The 17,591-nt window shown below is 35.2% G+C and overlaps 1 protein-coding gene across 1 annotated transcript in view; it reads right to left on the bottom strand.

Annotated features, from left to right (window-relative positions):
• Positions 1 to 16,121: 16,121 nt before the first annotated feature.
• The window catches only part of LOC109094634 (corticotropin-releasing factor-binding protein), a 3,639-nt gene continuing 2,169 nt past the window's right edge, over positions 16,122 to 17,591 (bottom strand). The window contains exons 5-7 of the mRNA XM_042778656.1: positions 17,233 to 17,375; positions 16,580 to 16,697; positions 16,122 to 16,464 (exon numbers count right to left, since the gene is read on the bottom strand). Of these exons, the coding sequence (XP_042634590.1) occupies positions 16,310 to 16,464; positions 16,580 to 16,697; positions 17,233 to 17,375 (416 nt within the window). The 3' untranslated portion in view covers positions 16,122 to 16,309. The remainder of the gene's footprint in view (positions 16,465 to 16,579; positions 16,698 to 17,232; positions 17,376 to 17,591) is intronic.

The following is a 17,591-nucleotide window of genomic DNA, read 5'->3' as shown; positions in this document are numbered from 1 at the left end:
TGTGTAAAATGTCATTTTAATTTTAATTGAAAGTAATGTAATTTGTTTTTGTGTTTTTACCGGATAAGTGAGTTTTATTTTTTATGAGTTGTTAGTGTAGTGTGTTTTTTCAGTGCACATTTCCAACTGAGGTGCATATACTCAGTTTTTCAGCCCAGTGACCAGTTTAGACTGGATGTAATGTGATTAAAATAAAACATTACCACAATTTTGAAGCATAATCTATAAGCTAGTGTAGTCCTGAAAGTTGAAAAACAATTGACAGTATTATAGTTCAGATAGTATTATAGTTCAGAAATATGTCCACTCTAAAGCCTTTGAATAATAAAATAATACTATTTTATATTTTATTATTTATTGTTGTATTTATAAATTGATTTTTTTTTTTAATTTTTATTTATGTTTATTTATTTTTTCATTATTTAGTATTTAGTATTACAGTTCAGTTTACAAAAATATTTCCATGTTAAATATCAAAAAACATGCCAAGTTTATAGCCTTATAAATTATAAAATAGAATACTAAAGTAAATAGAATAATAAAATAATAAATATTTTCATTTATTTTCATATTTATTTGTTTATTTAATAATAAAAACATTTAATTGTTTTTATTTATAGAATATAAAATAAATATTTTTTTATTATTAAATGATTTATTAATTATTTATAAATGTTTATTAAATGTTACTAATATTTATTTATTAGTATATATTCGAATATTTATTATTTGTGAAAAAAAAATATTAAAACTATTATTCAACATTATTAAAACTAAATTATTATTAATAATAATAATATTATGAAAAATTTAAAAAACATTATTTACAACTATTTTTATTGTTTGGAATACCAAGAAAAGTATTAAAATATTTAATACTTACAAATAATAAATAATTATTTATATAATAATAATAAAATAATAAATAACTTGTATTTTTATTATTTAATAATAAACAATTGAGTTTTTATTATTCATTTTTATATGTAATTATATTTGAACTGAAGGTTTGTGATGTTGTTAGAAAAGATCTAAGCTATTTCAGATGTAGAGTGTGTACATTTTCTTATTTTGTCAACTATTAAATTTACATTAGCCTATAAGTCACTATCTCTGCATATTATGGTTTCGCAATAATGACCCTTCTGTACAAAAGGCTTGTTTCTGGATCCTACCCTGGGTAAAAAAGAGGTTATGAAGGTTAAACCGTCTGCGTTTGACGTGTTTGTCCTCCAAGTCGACTTCAGCCAGGTGTCTTCTAATGGACAGTTAATGTTTCACACTCAGGAGAGCTTGTGATGTCGACGATGATGCGATGTGATGTAAGAATGATACACGACCTCATTTTCAGAGGCTGTCGATCATCCCGGGTATTTTTATAAAGGACAAATGAAGATCTCGGCAGAGGAACGTGACTGCAAACCTGAGCACGGAGACACGACCCGTGATATCACGCTTCAATGTGATAAACTGCCAGAATGCTGCTATTTATGAAACGTCCTTCAGTAGCCGGACGATCGGTGTTACCTGAGACGTTTCAGACTAATAATAAATAAATAAATGCTCCACGAGTGCACCCTCTCTCGCTCTCTGGTTGCTTTTTCTGTGGATAAATCAGTCGTGATTAACGGTGATAGCTAAGATGAGATAATTATCTGTTGTCTCTTAATGGCCTCTAATTCTATTTGTCTTTTTTCTCTTCAGCAATTCATCATTGCCTCTTGTTTTTCTCCCCCTTCCATTTGTATCCTCTTCCATTACACGTGAGTGAAAGGTCTGGCTGAGTAAATGGCAGGTTAATGCCTTAATGTTGGTGTTTAGATAGTAGGACAAATTCTCTATTATGCATGGAAAGCCTCTTCCATCAATTCATTTCACACGGGGTCATCAAGGTTTGTTCGTTAATATGTTCCATTCAAACTGTACAGACATAAGCTTTATCCAAAGCACCCAACAACATAATCATTAACAAAACATTTGCTTTCTCAAACCACAGGCCTGGTCTGCCGGCTGAATGGTAAAGAGAGAAACAGCAGGATGAAACACTGGCAAGTTTGGACTTTATGAACCGCACTCTTAAAAGCCTTAGAAGAACATTTAAATACCATAAAGGAAGAGTTTTAAGTTCCTAAGGCACTACAAAAGAATGCTAAGTTCTATATGATGTCACAGAAGAACCATAATTTAAATAAATAAATAAAAACATTTTAGATTTTATATGATCTCATATGTAAAAGAACATTTTAGATTCCATTTGAAGGACCATTTTTCATTCAGTTCCTATGATGTCATATAAGAACATTTCTGTATGATGTCGTTTAAAACTTCTTCTGTGGTTCTTCTTATTACAATATCATTCCATAAAAGAATAGTTCATATGATGCCATAAAATTTTTATTTTGTGGTTCTTCTACCTTCCATGTGATGTCATAGAAAAACGGTAGGGCAAAAAATCTTTTTAAACCAAATCACCTGCCCTGCCTTTAATATTGTTTGTCTCTGCGTATTCATGAATTTACCAGATGGAATTGCCGGACTACCACAAAATTGTTATGAAAATTATTGCTTGGAGAAAAATTTTATTTGATGTGTCTGCCATATTACTTTAGCAGATATTTCGTATCATAGAATCTAAAGAGTCTCAAGTGAAAACGCTGCACCGCAGAAGTACTCTCAATAGCTCTCATAGCTACTGTAGGCATAATCAGCAGAGCAACTAGTGTTTTCAGCTGGCTAAATACACTTTGATGGACACACAGCCTAAAAAAAAACAGTTTTAGTTCCTCATGACAACATAGAAGAACCATAAAAGAACATATTGGTTCCTTATGATGAACCCGTTGCAGTTTCTATGGATATCATTAAAACTGGTTGGGTTCCATGTGACAGCCTGGAAGTACCATAAAAGAACGTTTTAGGTTCCATATGAAGAATGCTTTTCAGTTCCTTAATGACATAAAAACAACTCTTGTAGAACATTTTTGCTTTTATATAATGCCATAAAATAACCATAGATATATATATAGGATATAATAGGTTTCATATGATGCTTTAAAATAAGCTTTTTCAGGTCATAGAAGAACCATAAACAAATATTTTAGTTGAAGAACCCTTTTCTGTTCCATTCATGTAATATAGAATATTTCAGTTCCATATAAGTTATAACACCATAAAAAAACTATTTTCAGTTCTATACGATGACATTAAAAGGGTCATATGATGCAATTTAAATTTTTCAATTTTTCTCTTTGGAGTGTTACAAGCACTTGATGCATAAAGAAGATCTGTAAAGTTGCAAAGACTAAAGTCTCAAATCCAAAGAGATATTCTTTATCAAAGTTAAGACTCTGCCACACCCCCCTAAAACATCTCTACGTCACTATGTGGAAATATTTGCGTAATGGCGTCCAAATGTTCATGCAAAGAAAGAAGGCGTGATTTCAGTAACCGCAGTTAGTGTTGAAGCAGCCATGTCAGGGAGATGCTGTGTGTATCTAGATGCAAGCAGAAGCACTTTATTTGGCCTTCCGAAAGTAGATGCATTTAGGAATCTTTAAGATTACGTACAACAGAACAGCAACGCATTTTATGGATGATCGTTTCGTGAACCTAGGAGAGGAGGTGATTCTGATTTTGCTACGACAATCTGGCTCTTCTGAATCAGCTACTGTAAGTATGTTTTGTTATTAAAGTATTTGCTATTGACTGTTCAGATGCGGAGTTTTGCGCGTTGTGTGTGTGTGTGTGTGTGTGTGTGTGTGTGTGTGTGTGTGAGAGAGAGAGAGAGAGAGAGACAGGGTCACACAGTGGAGTCAGCTGTCTTAACCGTCCATGGCTTGTGTACTGCAAACACATACGAGCTTCATCACTGAGTCTGTCATGCGACTCTGTTCCCCCTTCAGCTTGAACTGATGGTAAATCTGAGGACATTATTAACTGTCTTTACATTTATTTTGAAAGATGAAGCTTGCTATTATGGAAAGGGGTGTTACATTTCCGACGAGTGCTTGCAGTGTTCGGCCAATCACAATGCACTGGGTCAGTTGGCCAATCAGAGCAGACTGTGCTTTTCAGAAGGAGGGACTTTGTAGAAAATGACGCGTTTGAGAAAGGCGGGGCATAGAGGACCTAAAATAATGTACAGTATTTGAAAAATAATGCGTTTTTGAACATTAAAGCATGTCAACATATTCTATTACACCAAATACACAAAATAATGATCTTTAAAAAAGCATCATATGACCCCTTTAAAGAACCATAGATGGATATTATGGGTTCTTCTGTGGTTTCTAAATTTCATTTAATAACATAAAACAACAGTAGTAGAATATTTTTGCTTCTATTGTATGTGATTAAAGAACCATAGATGGATATTATGGGTTCCATACTGTGTGATGCTATGCCACTGAAGAGCATTTCTGAATGCCACTAAAGAACCACAGGAAGAACCTATTCAAATTCTGTGGTTCTTTTTATACAACAAAATATGGTTCTTGATAAAAAGAGGGTTCGGTTCTGCACACAACCATTATTTCTTCCACCTTGCTCTGGGTGTAGTCCCGCTGGTTTTGTTGCTGTTTCAGGCTGCTCATCGAGGCCGCTATCAGCGCATGAGTTCTGGGAGATGGTGTCTGAGATTAGGCCTCTGCTCTGCTGCACTGGTCTCCAGCCGTCTGCACAAGAGAGATGCTCACGTCAACAGCGGCCTTCACAAAGACAAATCCAGCCCCGTGAAGCTCCGTCTGTTTACCAGTGACAACGATAAGAGAAAACTAGACGAAACAAGGACGAGCAGAGGAAGCGATTACGCCCCCTCTCGCTCTCCTTCCCACCGAACCTGCCATTTATCACCATTCTCCACAGACACAAGGGTCAAAGAAGAGAAGGAGGAGAAGTCGCGGTGTGTTTTAACAGAAAAAAAAAGAGGTGCATGAAAAAGTGTGTGCACGGCCCTATTAAAACTCCACTCCGAGATCCATTTCCGGCGTGTTCCCGTGGGATAATCACAATCACCACCCCTCATTCGGCCTTATCTTAGAGACTTTCAGACACTTCACTACCTCCTTATCTCTCCTCACACACTCCCTCTACACCTCCACTCCTCCGTCAGGCATTGCGTCACTCCCCGCACCATCCACCGACTCTTCATTAGAAGTGAGTGATATGTCGGAGAGCTGGGCGGTTTCATCCATCTTACCCACGCCCATCCTTCCGGACATCTGTAATCCATTTTAGACCTGAGTTACGGCCCGCCGCTCTATCTAAAGAAGAGCAGGATCTGGTAAAACTCACTCTGCAGCCTGTCGTGCACACTAGACTGCACAGATGGGTCATTACGCTGTGAGAGAAATGGTATTTATAGCCAAAAATAATGAGGATTACTCACTTACATGCTATTTGAAGAGCAGGCGAGCCTCTGTAGCTCACTAGAGGAAACGTCTTCAGAATACACACCAACAATGTACCTGAGACAGAACTCGGCTGATTACACTGAGATTGGCTGATGATTCTAATTATGAACTAATGATTTTTAAAATAGAATCAGACTGTGTTTTTTTTTTTTTTTTTTTGTATACTGTATCTAAGGAGACTTTTTTAACCCTTCAGACCACATTATGAAATAAGTTCAGCTGGTGTGATTTAAACTTCAACTGCATTCCTAAATTAATTTATGACATTGGAAACATTATTTATACGTGACTTGTATATAATTGGTTACATTTTAATTTAACACCACTGATCTATAATAGAGATATATAGATCAGTGTTTAACACATAAAACTATTTCTTTAAATTTATTTAGTATGTTTATTTGGTTATTTTTTTATTGTTAATTGGCAGTTGCATTTGATTAATTTATTATGAGGTTCATCTGTGTTTTAAGGAAATTAATACTTTTATTCAGCAATGATGCTTTAAATTGTTCAAAGTGATAATAAAAGACTTTTACCATGTTAGAAAAGTTTTCTATTTATAATAAATGTTGTTCTTGTAAACTTTTTAATAATAAAATCAGCATATTAGAATTTCTGAAGGATCAAGTGACACTGAAGACTGGAGTAATGATGCTGAAAATTCAGCTTTGATCACAGAAATAAGTTATATTTTAAAATAGAGAACAGTTATTTAAAATTTTAATATTTCACAATATTATTGTTTTTATTGTATATATATATTTTTAATCAAATAAATACAGCCTTGGTGAGCATAAGAGACATCTTTCATTAAACATTAATAAAATAATGACAAACTTTTGAACAGTAGCATAAATCCTTCATCTTTCAAGCATTTTTAGACTGAAAGTAAACTGAATGCTACTTATAATTATATAATACTTTATAATCAGTATCAGTGTATCAGTAATGTATATATGTAATCTCATCTACGTTATGCACTAAATATGAATCATTTCGAGCCTAATTAGTCTGTATTAAAACTGATAAAAAAATAATAAAACTATATTTGAGTTCATGTCCAAGTTTTATATTCTGTAAATCAATGGTTTATTGTTTTTTTAAATTATAAGACTGTCTGTTATCCTTTATAAATGACATTGTGTCCATTGAGTGTTGGACATTGAGTGTTGGCTGAATCAGAAATTGATGAGAAACAGCAGATGAATCTCATTCTCAGCATTCAAGCTGAATCTGACCCAAATGCGCTGATTTGTTTCCCAAATTAAATCAGATGAAGTCTGTTTCTATTGATTAGATCTCCTCAACCCCAATATTTCCCCCTGAAGAACATTTGTATACGGATGCACTGTAATTGACAACTTTCAAAAGTCCTCTAAAGAAAGCTTATCAAAGTGACGTGAGGATGATGAGTGTGACGAAGAGGATGACGCTCATCTCTGTGGGGTTTGCCCTCCAGTGGCATGAGATGAAAGCGCTTATCAGCGCCACCAACGTCACGTCACCCTGAGTTAGTACCAGTGTCTTTCACACCTTTATAGACTTTCACAGTAGGTGGACTGCTGGAGAATGTGTGTGTGTGTGTGTGTGTGTGTGTGTGTGTGTGTGTGTGTGTGTGTGTGTGTGTGTGTGTGTGTGTGTGTGTGTGTGTGTGTGTGTGTGTGTGTGAGAGAGAGAGAGAGAGTTTGTCATGCTGAAGCTAAACGACTCAGAAAGGCTTTGCATCACTCATGGCTTTCATACGATTGACTGAGTGTCCAATGTTATGCTCAGTATCCCATTCTGTGGACATGAGCGGACGTCACACTAATATCCTTGAAAACACACACACACACACACACACACACACACACACCTGAGGCTTATGTGTCGGCTGCCATCTCAGCAGGATTGTGAGAAGGACTTGCTCAAGATGCTCCACTGCAGTGATTTCTGAGGAGCAGATTGTTATTCAAATAGCAAAACCATTATGGCTGCTCTCATTCAGCTACAGAAAGAAAAAATATCTTTTTTTTTTTAAATCTTGACGTTTGTTTAACTCTCCTGCTTCCTAGATTTATTCCCTTGTTAATCTCCTTTAGAGTTTCAGTGGATCTCATCCAAAGTCTGCAGTCAAAAGTCAAAGATCTCAATATGAAATCAAACATTTCTTGTTTTTTCCAAATTATCTCAAAGATTTGGGTCCTTTTTTTTTCCTGCTTTCTGCTTTTATTCATCAAAGATACATTAAAGTGACCGTAAAGACATTTATAATGTTACAAAAGATTTTTATTTCAAATAAATGTTTTATTTTAACTTTTTATTCATCAGTCTTGAAAAAAAAAGTTCCTACAAAATATTAAGCAGCACCAGTGTGATTTTAGTAATAGTAAGTACTATTATAGTTTTTATTAGTATTTTGAATTAGTTTTTATGAAATCTGTTTTTATTTTCATTTTAGTTAAAGCTTAAATTTTGAATCTGTTTTTGTGTTTGTGTTTGTGTTTTTGTTTTTGTGTGTACATTTTTTTTGTGTGTGTGTGTGTGTGTGTGTGTGTGTGTGTGTGTGTGTGTGTGTGTGTGTGTGTGTGTGTGTGTGTGTTAAATATGTCTATATAGTTTTTTTCAGTTTTAGTTTTAGTTATTTTCATACATCAAGTTAAACTAGCTAGTTGGCAAATAGCTGAAATAAAATAAGTTTAGATTCATTTTATTTTATTTCAGTAAAACTTTAAAAATAATTGTTTTATTTATTTTTTTAGTTTTACTTTTAGTTAACTGTAATAACCCTCATCAGCACAACCTCTCAACTGTTTTCAACACTGATAATACTAATAAATGTTTCTTGAGCAGCAAATCATCATATCAGAATGATTTCTGAAGGATCATGTGACACTGAAGACTGAAATAATGATGCTGAAAATTTTTTACATCACAGGAATAAATTACATTTTAAAACATATTCAAATAGAAAAGAGTTATTTTCAAATTGTAATAATATTTCACAATATAAATGTTTTTACTGCATTCATGATTAAATAAATGCAGCTTTGGTAAGAATAAGAGAAATCTTTCAAAAACTTTTTTTTAAATCTTACTGAACCCAAACTTCTGAACGTATATTATACGTTTTCCATATTAGTGCTGTAACTACTGTAACTGTACATCAACAACTGCTTCAAATGTTTCTGTCTTTATTTCTTCTAAGGACTTTTAAGAGACACATCTGAGATAACGTGGATGTTTAAGTTGGTCCTATGAGTGTATGTGTTAGATTTGTGTGTTCACTGCAGTTTAGACACAAACTTTATTCCCCCCAGTGACTCAGATAGGAAGATGCAGTTTACCGCACCGATAAGACATCACAATGAATGCTGCTTCATTCAACCAGAAGGAAAGAGTCAGTGTGTTACTGTTTGTTGTGTGTGTGTGTGTGTGTGTGTGTGTGTGTGTGTGTGTGTGTGTGTGTGTGTGTGTGTGTGTGTGTGTGTGTGTGTGTGTGTGTGTGTGTGTGTGTGTGTGTGTGTGTGTGTGTGTTTGTGGAGATACGAACAGCAAACAGGAATACAAACAGAAAAACTTGCAAGAGCAAGTCTGATAACCACAGATACTGTGGAAAACAAGCTCTGCATCCCGGAAAAACCTGCGGCGGTAAATTTATCTAATTGATCAGACATAGACTTTAATAAAGGACATAAACAAATCCATAGTGTGTAATCTCACAAAATTAGACTCTCAGTGATAAAGAACTAACTTGAGTATCTGGTTGTCTCTGACATATGGGCGAATCTCACAAAACATGTTCACACTAATATAAAAAAAATAATAATAATAATTTGCAGCATTTTTTATATAAAATGCAGACTTTTCTGATAGTTATGTTAATTCCCTGAATGAGACTAGATTGAGAGAGTAAATGTTGAAACTAATATTATGTCATATGTTTATGAGTAAGATAACTTGCTAGTGTTTAATATTTTGATATGTGAGATTTTAGAAGAATTTTGATTTTAATTTCTTTTTAAATTTATTTTCATTTAATTTTAATTATTTTATTTGCTTTTTTATTAGTTTTTGTTTTTAAGATTTCTATTTAACTTTTTTATTTTTTTATTTCAGTTTTAGTTTTAGTAATTTAGTATTTCAGCTTAAACATTTATTTAAGTTAGTTGCCAACATTTCAAATTTTCTTAATTAGGTTTATACATATGAGTTTTCATCTAATATTTACATTTACAGTTATTTTTGCTTTATTTCAATTAATGAAAATATTTTGAGTTTTATTTTTAGCTAACAGTAACAGAACTGACAGAAAGTAAAAAAAGGACATTTACCTTGCTAACATGCCAACATATTTTAATTGAATAGACATGGTATTTTATGTTAAGATAACTAACTCTATAAGCTAATAATTTAACTAATAATTCAAAACGTGCAACCACTGTCCACAACTGAATCATGCAAGATTATTATTTAATATAGAATATCATTTTGCAGTGCATAATGCACTTTTAAAAATGTATTCTCAGTGGTGTTTCCCTAAAATTCTCCTTAAGATTCAGTAGTATTGCAGTAACAAAATGACAGTAATTGGGATTGTTTGGGTTAAATTTTATTGGGTTGAAATACCCAGACATATTCTTGACAGGCCCTATGAGATCCACTGCATCCTTCTGCTTCTCCATGGAAAGATTTGAACAAAAAAGTGATCCAGCTGATGGATTAGACAGCACTAATGGTGAGTTTCACGCTTAAAGAAGTGGTCTCTCATTGAGCTGAGCGTGAATATCTTCCTCGCAAGCGTGCGAGTGGCTCTATGTCAAGAACAAAGACATTCTGATTGGCCTTTTTGCAATCTCCCATCTCAGTGTTTTGAATCCATTAGGTAGACCTGCTACCCACAATACTTTACGAGGGACTGTGATTGTGGTGTGTACGTGACATCATTAACCCTGCATCATAGCGTCATAGTGTTAACATTAGCCTTGATTGTTCCAGTCTGATAAACAGGACATGGGTCATTAGCCTAATCATACACAAATAAGTCCTCTTTTCATCTTTTTTCTTCTCCATCTTCATCCTCGCAGCATCTCCCGGGCTCTGTTTTGTGGTATTAGCCGGCTGAGAGCGCATGCTGAATTTCCGCCATTTTATAAAATTGCCCTGTTAGATTCAAGATTTCTTTGAAATGAATTCTTTCATAAGGCAAACCCAAGGACAAAATAAGCTCAAACTATGTTTGGTACATGCGTAAGTACTGCTGTATCAGATGGGTCTCTCTCAGGGCTTGAAGCATTTCAAAGGACATACGGTGAATTCTGAGAAGCTTGTAAGATGCGGTCAGATGGTGACTTGGGTGACATCTGATTGTTATTGTAACCATGCATCTGTCCTGTTGACGTACTTTAAAATGACATAATCAGATATTCTGTAGCCTGCTAATCGGGTTATGCAATGTTCATTTGATTGTCTTTGCTTAAACAGAGCAGAGTGAAGCTGATGGACGGAATCAGAAATAGTACTGAACAGATGAGTGTCACCGCTATGTGTTCAACTACAGAAATGAGCAGTTTCTACTTAATTACATGGCTCTCTGAAATGCTTGATTCTGATTGGCCAGTCACAACGTTCCGATGTCTGAGTTATTCTCTGACTGTTGTCAATAGCAAAGCTGTTTAAAGACCACTCATCTGGACTTCTTTCATGCCTTTTGTATCACACTGTGGACGAGTTCTGTTTTTCGTTGCGGAAGCTTTGCGTTTAAAAATATTTCAACTCAAATCAAGTAGGCATATAGTAGTACGATGTAGCCTTACACGTTTTTTCTTGTTGAATATTGTAGCATCTCTAACTATGGGGTGCTTCTTAAACAGAAGGACACATCCTTGTAGACTGCCACATATAACTCTGTGGAAGGATGTCTCAAGTTGAAGGATTCTTAGTAGGCAATTTTGCCGTGACCACGTGGGCAGAAACTTTATGACGCAGCCATGCACTTGCTAAACCGTCTCACAGAAGGACCTTTAGCCTCTAAGTCTCACAAGGTCTGGACTAAGAAGGAAGCAGCCTTTATTTCTCATTAGCTGCTCATGCTGCAATGCATTGTGGGTATTTTCTCTCACCCTCTGTCAGAAGTGTAGCACCATTTTTTTTTTAAATAAACATGCTACAGAGTAATTCTTCATAGTTACAGTAGATCTTAACATGCATTAACAAACTAGATAGGATAAATGTAATGTTGACTTTGAAACTGGTTGCTGTTCATTGTAGTTGCATTTAAAAAGTAGGCTGTTATTCGAAAATGTACCTTTTTGTGTTTCACAGAAAAAAAAGTTACATAGTAATTTGTTAGAGATGGTATGACTTGCACACTGTTGGCAAATTAGTAATTTTTAATCAATTTAATGCCTCTCATTACTGTAATTCAATTGGATGGCATAACATCTATTTAGTAAAGCTCTCAGATTCTGTTTTGTCATTTTACAGCTTGATTGGTTCACTTGACCTGTTTTTGCAACACTTTGTGAGTTCGTTGTTGTGAAACCCAGCTATATTTTCACCCGTGCTCCAGTATCTCTCTATGCAACTCTCTCCCTCAATCTCAATTTCTCTCTCTCTCTCCCTCCCTGCTTGTCTTTCTCTCCTGCTCATTCCCCCTAACAATACCATGTGTGGCAGTGGTGGTGTAATTTCCACCGTTGGCTGATTCCTGCGTTGATGTGCGCAGTAGGGGACCAGCGCAGCTGTGCTTACCTCTATGTGCGTCCTGCTGGGATTCTCAGTTCCTTATCAATTATTCTGCTAAACTCTCTCTGGAGCACGTGGTTCCGACCGGGATAATGTGAGCGCCAACCTTTAATCAAGCGTGAGGCGACCCGTTTCATCAAATCCCACAGAGAGGCAATAAGAGTTAGTTTCTCACACAAACACACACACATTTCATTCATAAAACATTCTGTCCGAATGTTTCACACAACATACACTAAATAAACTTACAGCTATCTTTTTTGTTGTGAAATGAGATTATGGGTTGTTTTTGATCTAGATAATGCCCTTACTTTCTTCATACAGATACACAATCCAGGGGCCAGTTGCATAAACATAGAAACTATGTTAAGACTGTGTCTTACAAACTAGTTTGGCCAACTAGCAGTGACCCTAGGGGTATTCAGTCTTACTTTTTGGGTTCACATTAGACCAATCTACCTTTATGTAACTGCCTTTAAAAAAAGTTATAACCAGTCTTGAAGAAATTAGATGACTAACTTTTTAAGACTATAGTCTAAGCAGTTTATGCAACCCACTACTGGTTTTATACCCGGGGTTAACAATTAATTCCATGTATTCATAATCTGATGTTTCCACTGATCACTGATTCTTCTTTCAGACGCATCCAGTCAGAGTTATACTAAAAATTGTCTTTGATTTTTCAGGCTCTATCATTGCAGTTAGCGGGTGTTGCATTGCTTTAGTCCAAAAGAAGTGAAATAAAAAGCACCCTTCCACAAAAAACACATGGCTCTGGGGGGTGAACAAAGGCCTCCTGTAGCGACTCAATGCATTTTTGTAAGAAAAATATGAAAGTGAAAGTCGTGACATTTGTCAAGTATGGTAACCCATACTCGAAATTGGTGCTCTGCATTTAACCCATCCAAGTGCACACACACAGCAGTGAGAAGTGAACACACCCGTGAACACACACACCGGAGCAGTGGGCAGCTATATCCAGCGCCCGGGGAGCAACTGGGGGTTCAGTGCCTTGCTCAAGGGCACTTCAGCCATGGGTATAGAGGGGTGGAAGATAGCGCTGTTCATTCACTCCCTCCCACCTACAACTCCTGCCAGCACCGAGACTCGAACCTGCGACCTTCTGGTTACAAGTCCAAATCTCTAACCTTTAGGCCACAGCTGCCCCAACTGCTTTCATTTACAACAGTGAGCTGTTGTATTGGATATTTTTCTTACAAAAAAGCATCGAGTCGCTACAGAAGGCCTTTGTTCACCCCCTGGAGCCATGTGAGATACTTTTTTTATGGAAGGGTGCTTTTTATTTCATGTCTTTTGGACTGAAGCAATGCAACATGTTGAGTGACATGAAACAGCTTGAAAGATCAAAGACAATTTTTAATATAGGTCTGGATTCGTATGAAAGAAGATAGTCATATACACCTAGGATGCCTCAAGGGGTGAGTAAAACACAGCCTAATTTTCATTTTTGGATGAACTAACCCTTTAATGGACTTCGGTGGACTATAAATGTAAGAATAAAATAGAACCCTCTTCAGTCCAGTTCACGTGTTTTCCATCACCATTTCTCATTTTCCCCCTCAAACGCTGAAATAACTGTTTATTCAAGGCGTGGTGTTTCTGTGCATTTTCCAAAGCAAGTAAATATGAGGCACGCGACTGTTTGCTAAGCATATTGCCATACAATAACACTGCATTTCACAAGTTTGGCACCACAATGTGGGGTTAACACCACAAAAGCACTGCTAACCCTGCTCTGTAAAAAGCAGTGCTACATGTAACTCTATTTATAACTTGCAAGCATGAAATTTGCCTTTACTGGGGTTAAAAGCAGAACGATAGACTGGGGTTAAGTGCATGTGTGAAAAGCCCTCATACAGTATGGAAATATGCAAATGTGGATGATGCATTAAATTTTTTTGTTTTTATATATATTGTAACATCACAATCTATAGTCCTTATTGGCTGTTCATATTGCAGTTTACTATGGGTAGTTGTATTTACATTTAAGTTATTTAAAGGGGATTAGAGTAAATGCATCAAACTTAATATATTAATACACATGCATTTACACTAAACCACTAAGTAACTGCATCTAAAACATTGTTAAAGCAGTATAAAGTATTTAATAATGACTTTGGGTGAACTATTCCTTTAAGCACAATCACTTCTTTAAGTTCCTATGTTGAGGGATGGTCAAGATGCCGAGGGGACCTTGGTGATGCCTGGTGCATGCAAAAGAAAGACGTGTCTGAACATCGTCCTCCATCATAGGACAAATCTGACAGGAAAAGGCAAAGCCGAACTCCTCTGCAGTCATGATGTGAGCAGGTTGTCAGCGATGATGATGATGAGCATCTGCAGTACGAGTGGCGATAAAACATAAATCGATCTGTTGATTTAACAAAAATGATTAAGCAGTCCATTGGATTCAGGTCAGCAGTCTTCATGAAGAGGTCCAATTGACTAGAGCTCATTAAATTGATAGTCGTGTATTACGGCTGCACAATTAATCCAATTCTAATCGTGATTACAATTATGGATGCCACAATTATATAATCATTCAAATCGGCAATTAGTTGGTCTAAGTCCACTTATGCTTGAGATAAGATATTTATGCTTAAGCTTTCTTTCTACAGGTTATCTTAAGGGTTTTTCCAGTGTTTTAATTTTAGTTTTAGTATAACATTATAATACCATGCATATTTTTATTTTTTTATTTAAAGAAGAAACCAATCCAATGTATAGTTGACATTTGAGGTTTAATACTATAGAAAAGTAATAAAAGTTTTTCAGCTTGTTTCTTTTTATCTGAAAATATGACATGAGGTTGATATAACAATGATATAAACATAATTTAATGTAAATTGTGATCATTGTAATTAATAATCACAATTACAATTTCAAGGGAATAATTGACAATTATGATTTTTTTTTTTTTTTTCATAATCGTGCAGCCCCCTATCTTGTATTGTCATGTAGTGTTTGGATGTTATTCAAAACATTGTGGTTTTTAAATTATAAAAATGTCTTTTTTTTTTTTTTTTTTACTAAAATGGCTGAGTAATAGAGACAATCACACAAAAGTTGCTGATGCTAGTATCTTTACTTTCTGTTCATAAGTCAGGTTGATATTCTCAAGCTACATTGCTTTTTAGCACATGATGACTGCTGAGATTGTTTAGAAAAATACTTAATGTGGGATCATTAGATGCTGACAAAATTCACACTTTTATTTGTTTTAATGGTGCCACTATACGCATTACAGTTCCATTATATATAAAGCAATGTGTTTATATTCACCTTTTGCACAGTAAGTTCTGTCTTAAAGGAATAGTTCACCCCAGAATTCTCATATTTTAGCTGGAAGTAAAGGTTTAAAGTTTAAAATGCCTTGTTGATAGATTTGTTTCCTACAATGACGCAGCTTTTCCTTTACAAGATTTTAATTGATGGACTGGCTTCATGTGGATTACTTGTTGATTAATATGATGTTTTTAATCAGCTGTTTGGACTTTCATTCTGACGGCACCCTTTCACTTCAGAGGATCCATTGGTGAGCAAGTGATGTAATGCTAGAGTTCTCCAAATCTGTTTCGATGGAGAAACAAATTCATCTACAGTACATCTTGGATGGCCTGAGGGTGAGTACATTTTCAACAAATCTTCATTTTTGGGTGAACTATTCCTTTAATGGCAGATCACCAAATAATTTGTGGCATAACTAGTTTGCTTCACTTTACAAAATGAGTAGATTAGGATAAATGTCAGTGTTTTCTAGTGTAAAATCAGAAATTACTGTAACCAGAGTTTGCTTTGCTCATGTTTACTGATTTTATTACAAAAGTTCTTTAATACAGATAAATAATGACAATTACATTTGTCATACATAGTGGATTTTTTTAATACTTGTGCAGTACCGTTCTTTAGATTCCACTTTTTATTTGGGCGCTTCAAAATGAAACATGCTGAACAAAACAGTGATGTGCACCAACACAAGTACAAATTTTATTTAACATCAGCCACAGATCTTACAAGTTCATGATATTAAAAAGAACAGAAGTGTCAAATGAACAGATGAGGCAAAAAATAAATAATTTTTTAATAAGGAAATTATACAAAGGCTCAAACTCAATTAGTTTGGCATCCCCCTGAACAGAGAGAGGGTCTTATGCTCTTAAACACACATCTTCAACGCTGTTGCCCTTCATCTGCTGGAGCTCTTGGTGGCCCAGTAGCCGATATTGGAAACTAACTCGATTTACGAACTTCCCGCTGGACACCATTCTGATCACAGTGTTATCACAGCCGACTTTCATTTGAGCTGATGGGAAGAGAGATATGGAGAGGTTTATGAGATTCTTTGCACCCTAAATTGCTTAGCACGGTTACTGCTAGAAGCAGTGATGATGCACAACAGATAAAGAAGGAATGCTCACCTGGTCCATTAAATGAGTAGCAGAGATCTGCCATAGGGTACATCTTGGATGTGTCCATGCCATTTCCACCCAGAAGCTCGACAAAGTCTCCAGAACCGGCACAGCCGAGAATGGACCGCTACATGGATAAACCAGAAGTCTCAAAGTCATCGTAATTCATCAGTGTCTTTATATCAACTATATATTTTTAAAGATATCAGTTCAAAACAGCTTAACTCAATTCAAAGATTCTTAAACAAACAACCACTCTATTTCACTCTATTCTGTCTCTATTTTGTTGTTCTGGACACCCAGCTGTAAGTTAACCACATCAACAACTATAAAGAAAATTGTAAATAATATTTATTTTGTTTTGTTTTGTTTTGTAAATGCTGCATTTGTAAATAAAATGTATTAATTCATATTTATTATTTAAATATTTAAAAAAAAATACTTTTGGGAAGGCTGGTTTTGTTACTTGAGATCATTTTGTTGGCCGAAACTAAGCTGTACTTTAACCATATAAACACTTTGAAATAGTGAAATTGCAAATTAAATGTATTAAGTAATATTTAACAAATAATATTTCTTTATTTTATTGTAATTTATTTATTTTTATTTTTGGGAAGGCTGGTTTGTGCAAATGATGCATTTCTTAACCTGGAAGTGCTCACCTTGAGATCATTGTGTTGGCCGAGACTGAGTTCTCCGATCTGGATCTCCACTGGATAGATGATGGAGAAACTGCAGTTCCTGTGCTGCTGTGGAATGATCATGGTGAAACTGCCCTCTGGGGTCTGAGAGACAACATTACAGGCTACAAAAAAAAGAGAGAGAGAGAGAGAGAGAGATGGTTAACCGTCAGTATCTTGCATGTTAAGCTTTAAGTGTGGTTTCTGCATGAGCCATATATCATTCAGCTAACAGTGTAAATGCTCTGAACCTTCAGGGCATTAGTGACATTAGTTTTTAAGTTCATCAGTACTGCAGAAAGGTGAATTTTACATAATTTCCAGTGTCATTTGTGTGCATG

This window comes from Cyprinus carpio, chromosome A21, assembly GCF_018340385.1.
Source record: "Cyprinus carpio isolate SPL01 chromosome A21, ASM1834038v1, whole genome shotgun sequence".
Taxonomy (NCBI): Eukaryota; Metazoa; Chordata; class Actinopteri; order Cypriniformes; family Cyprinidae; genus Cyprinus; species Cyprinus carpio.
This window is presented reverse-complemented; position numbering and strand designations above follow the sequence as displayed.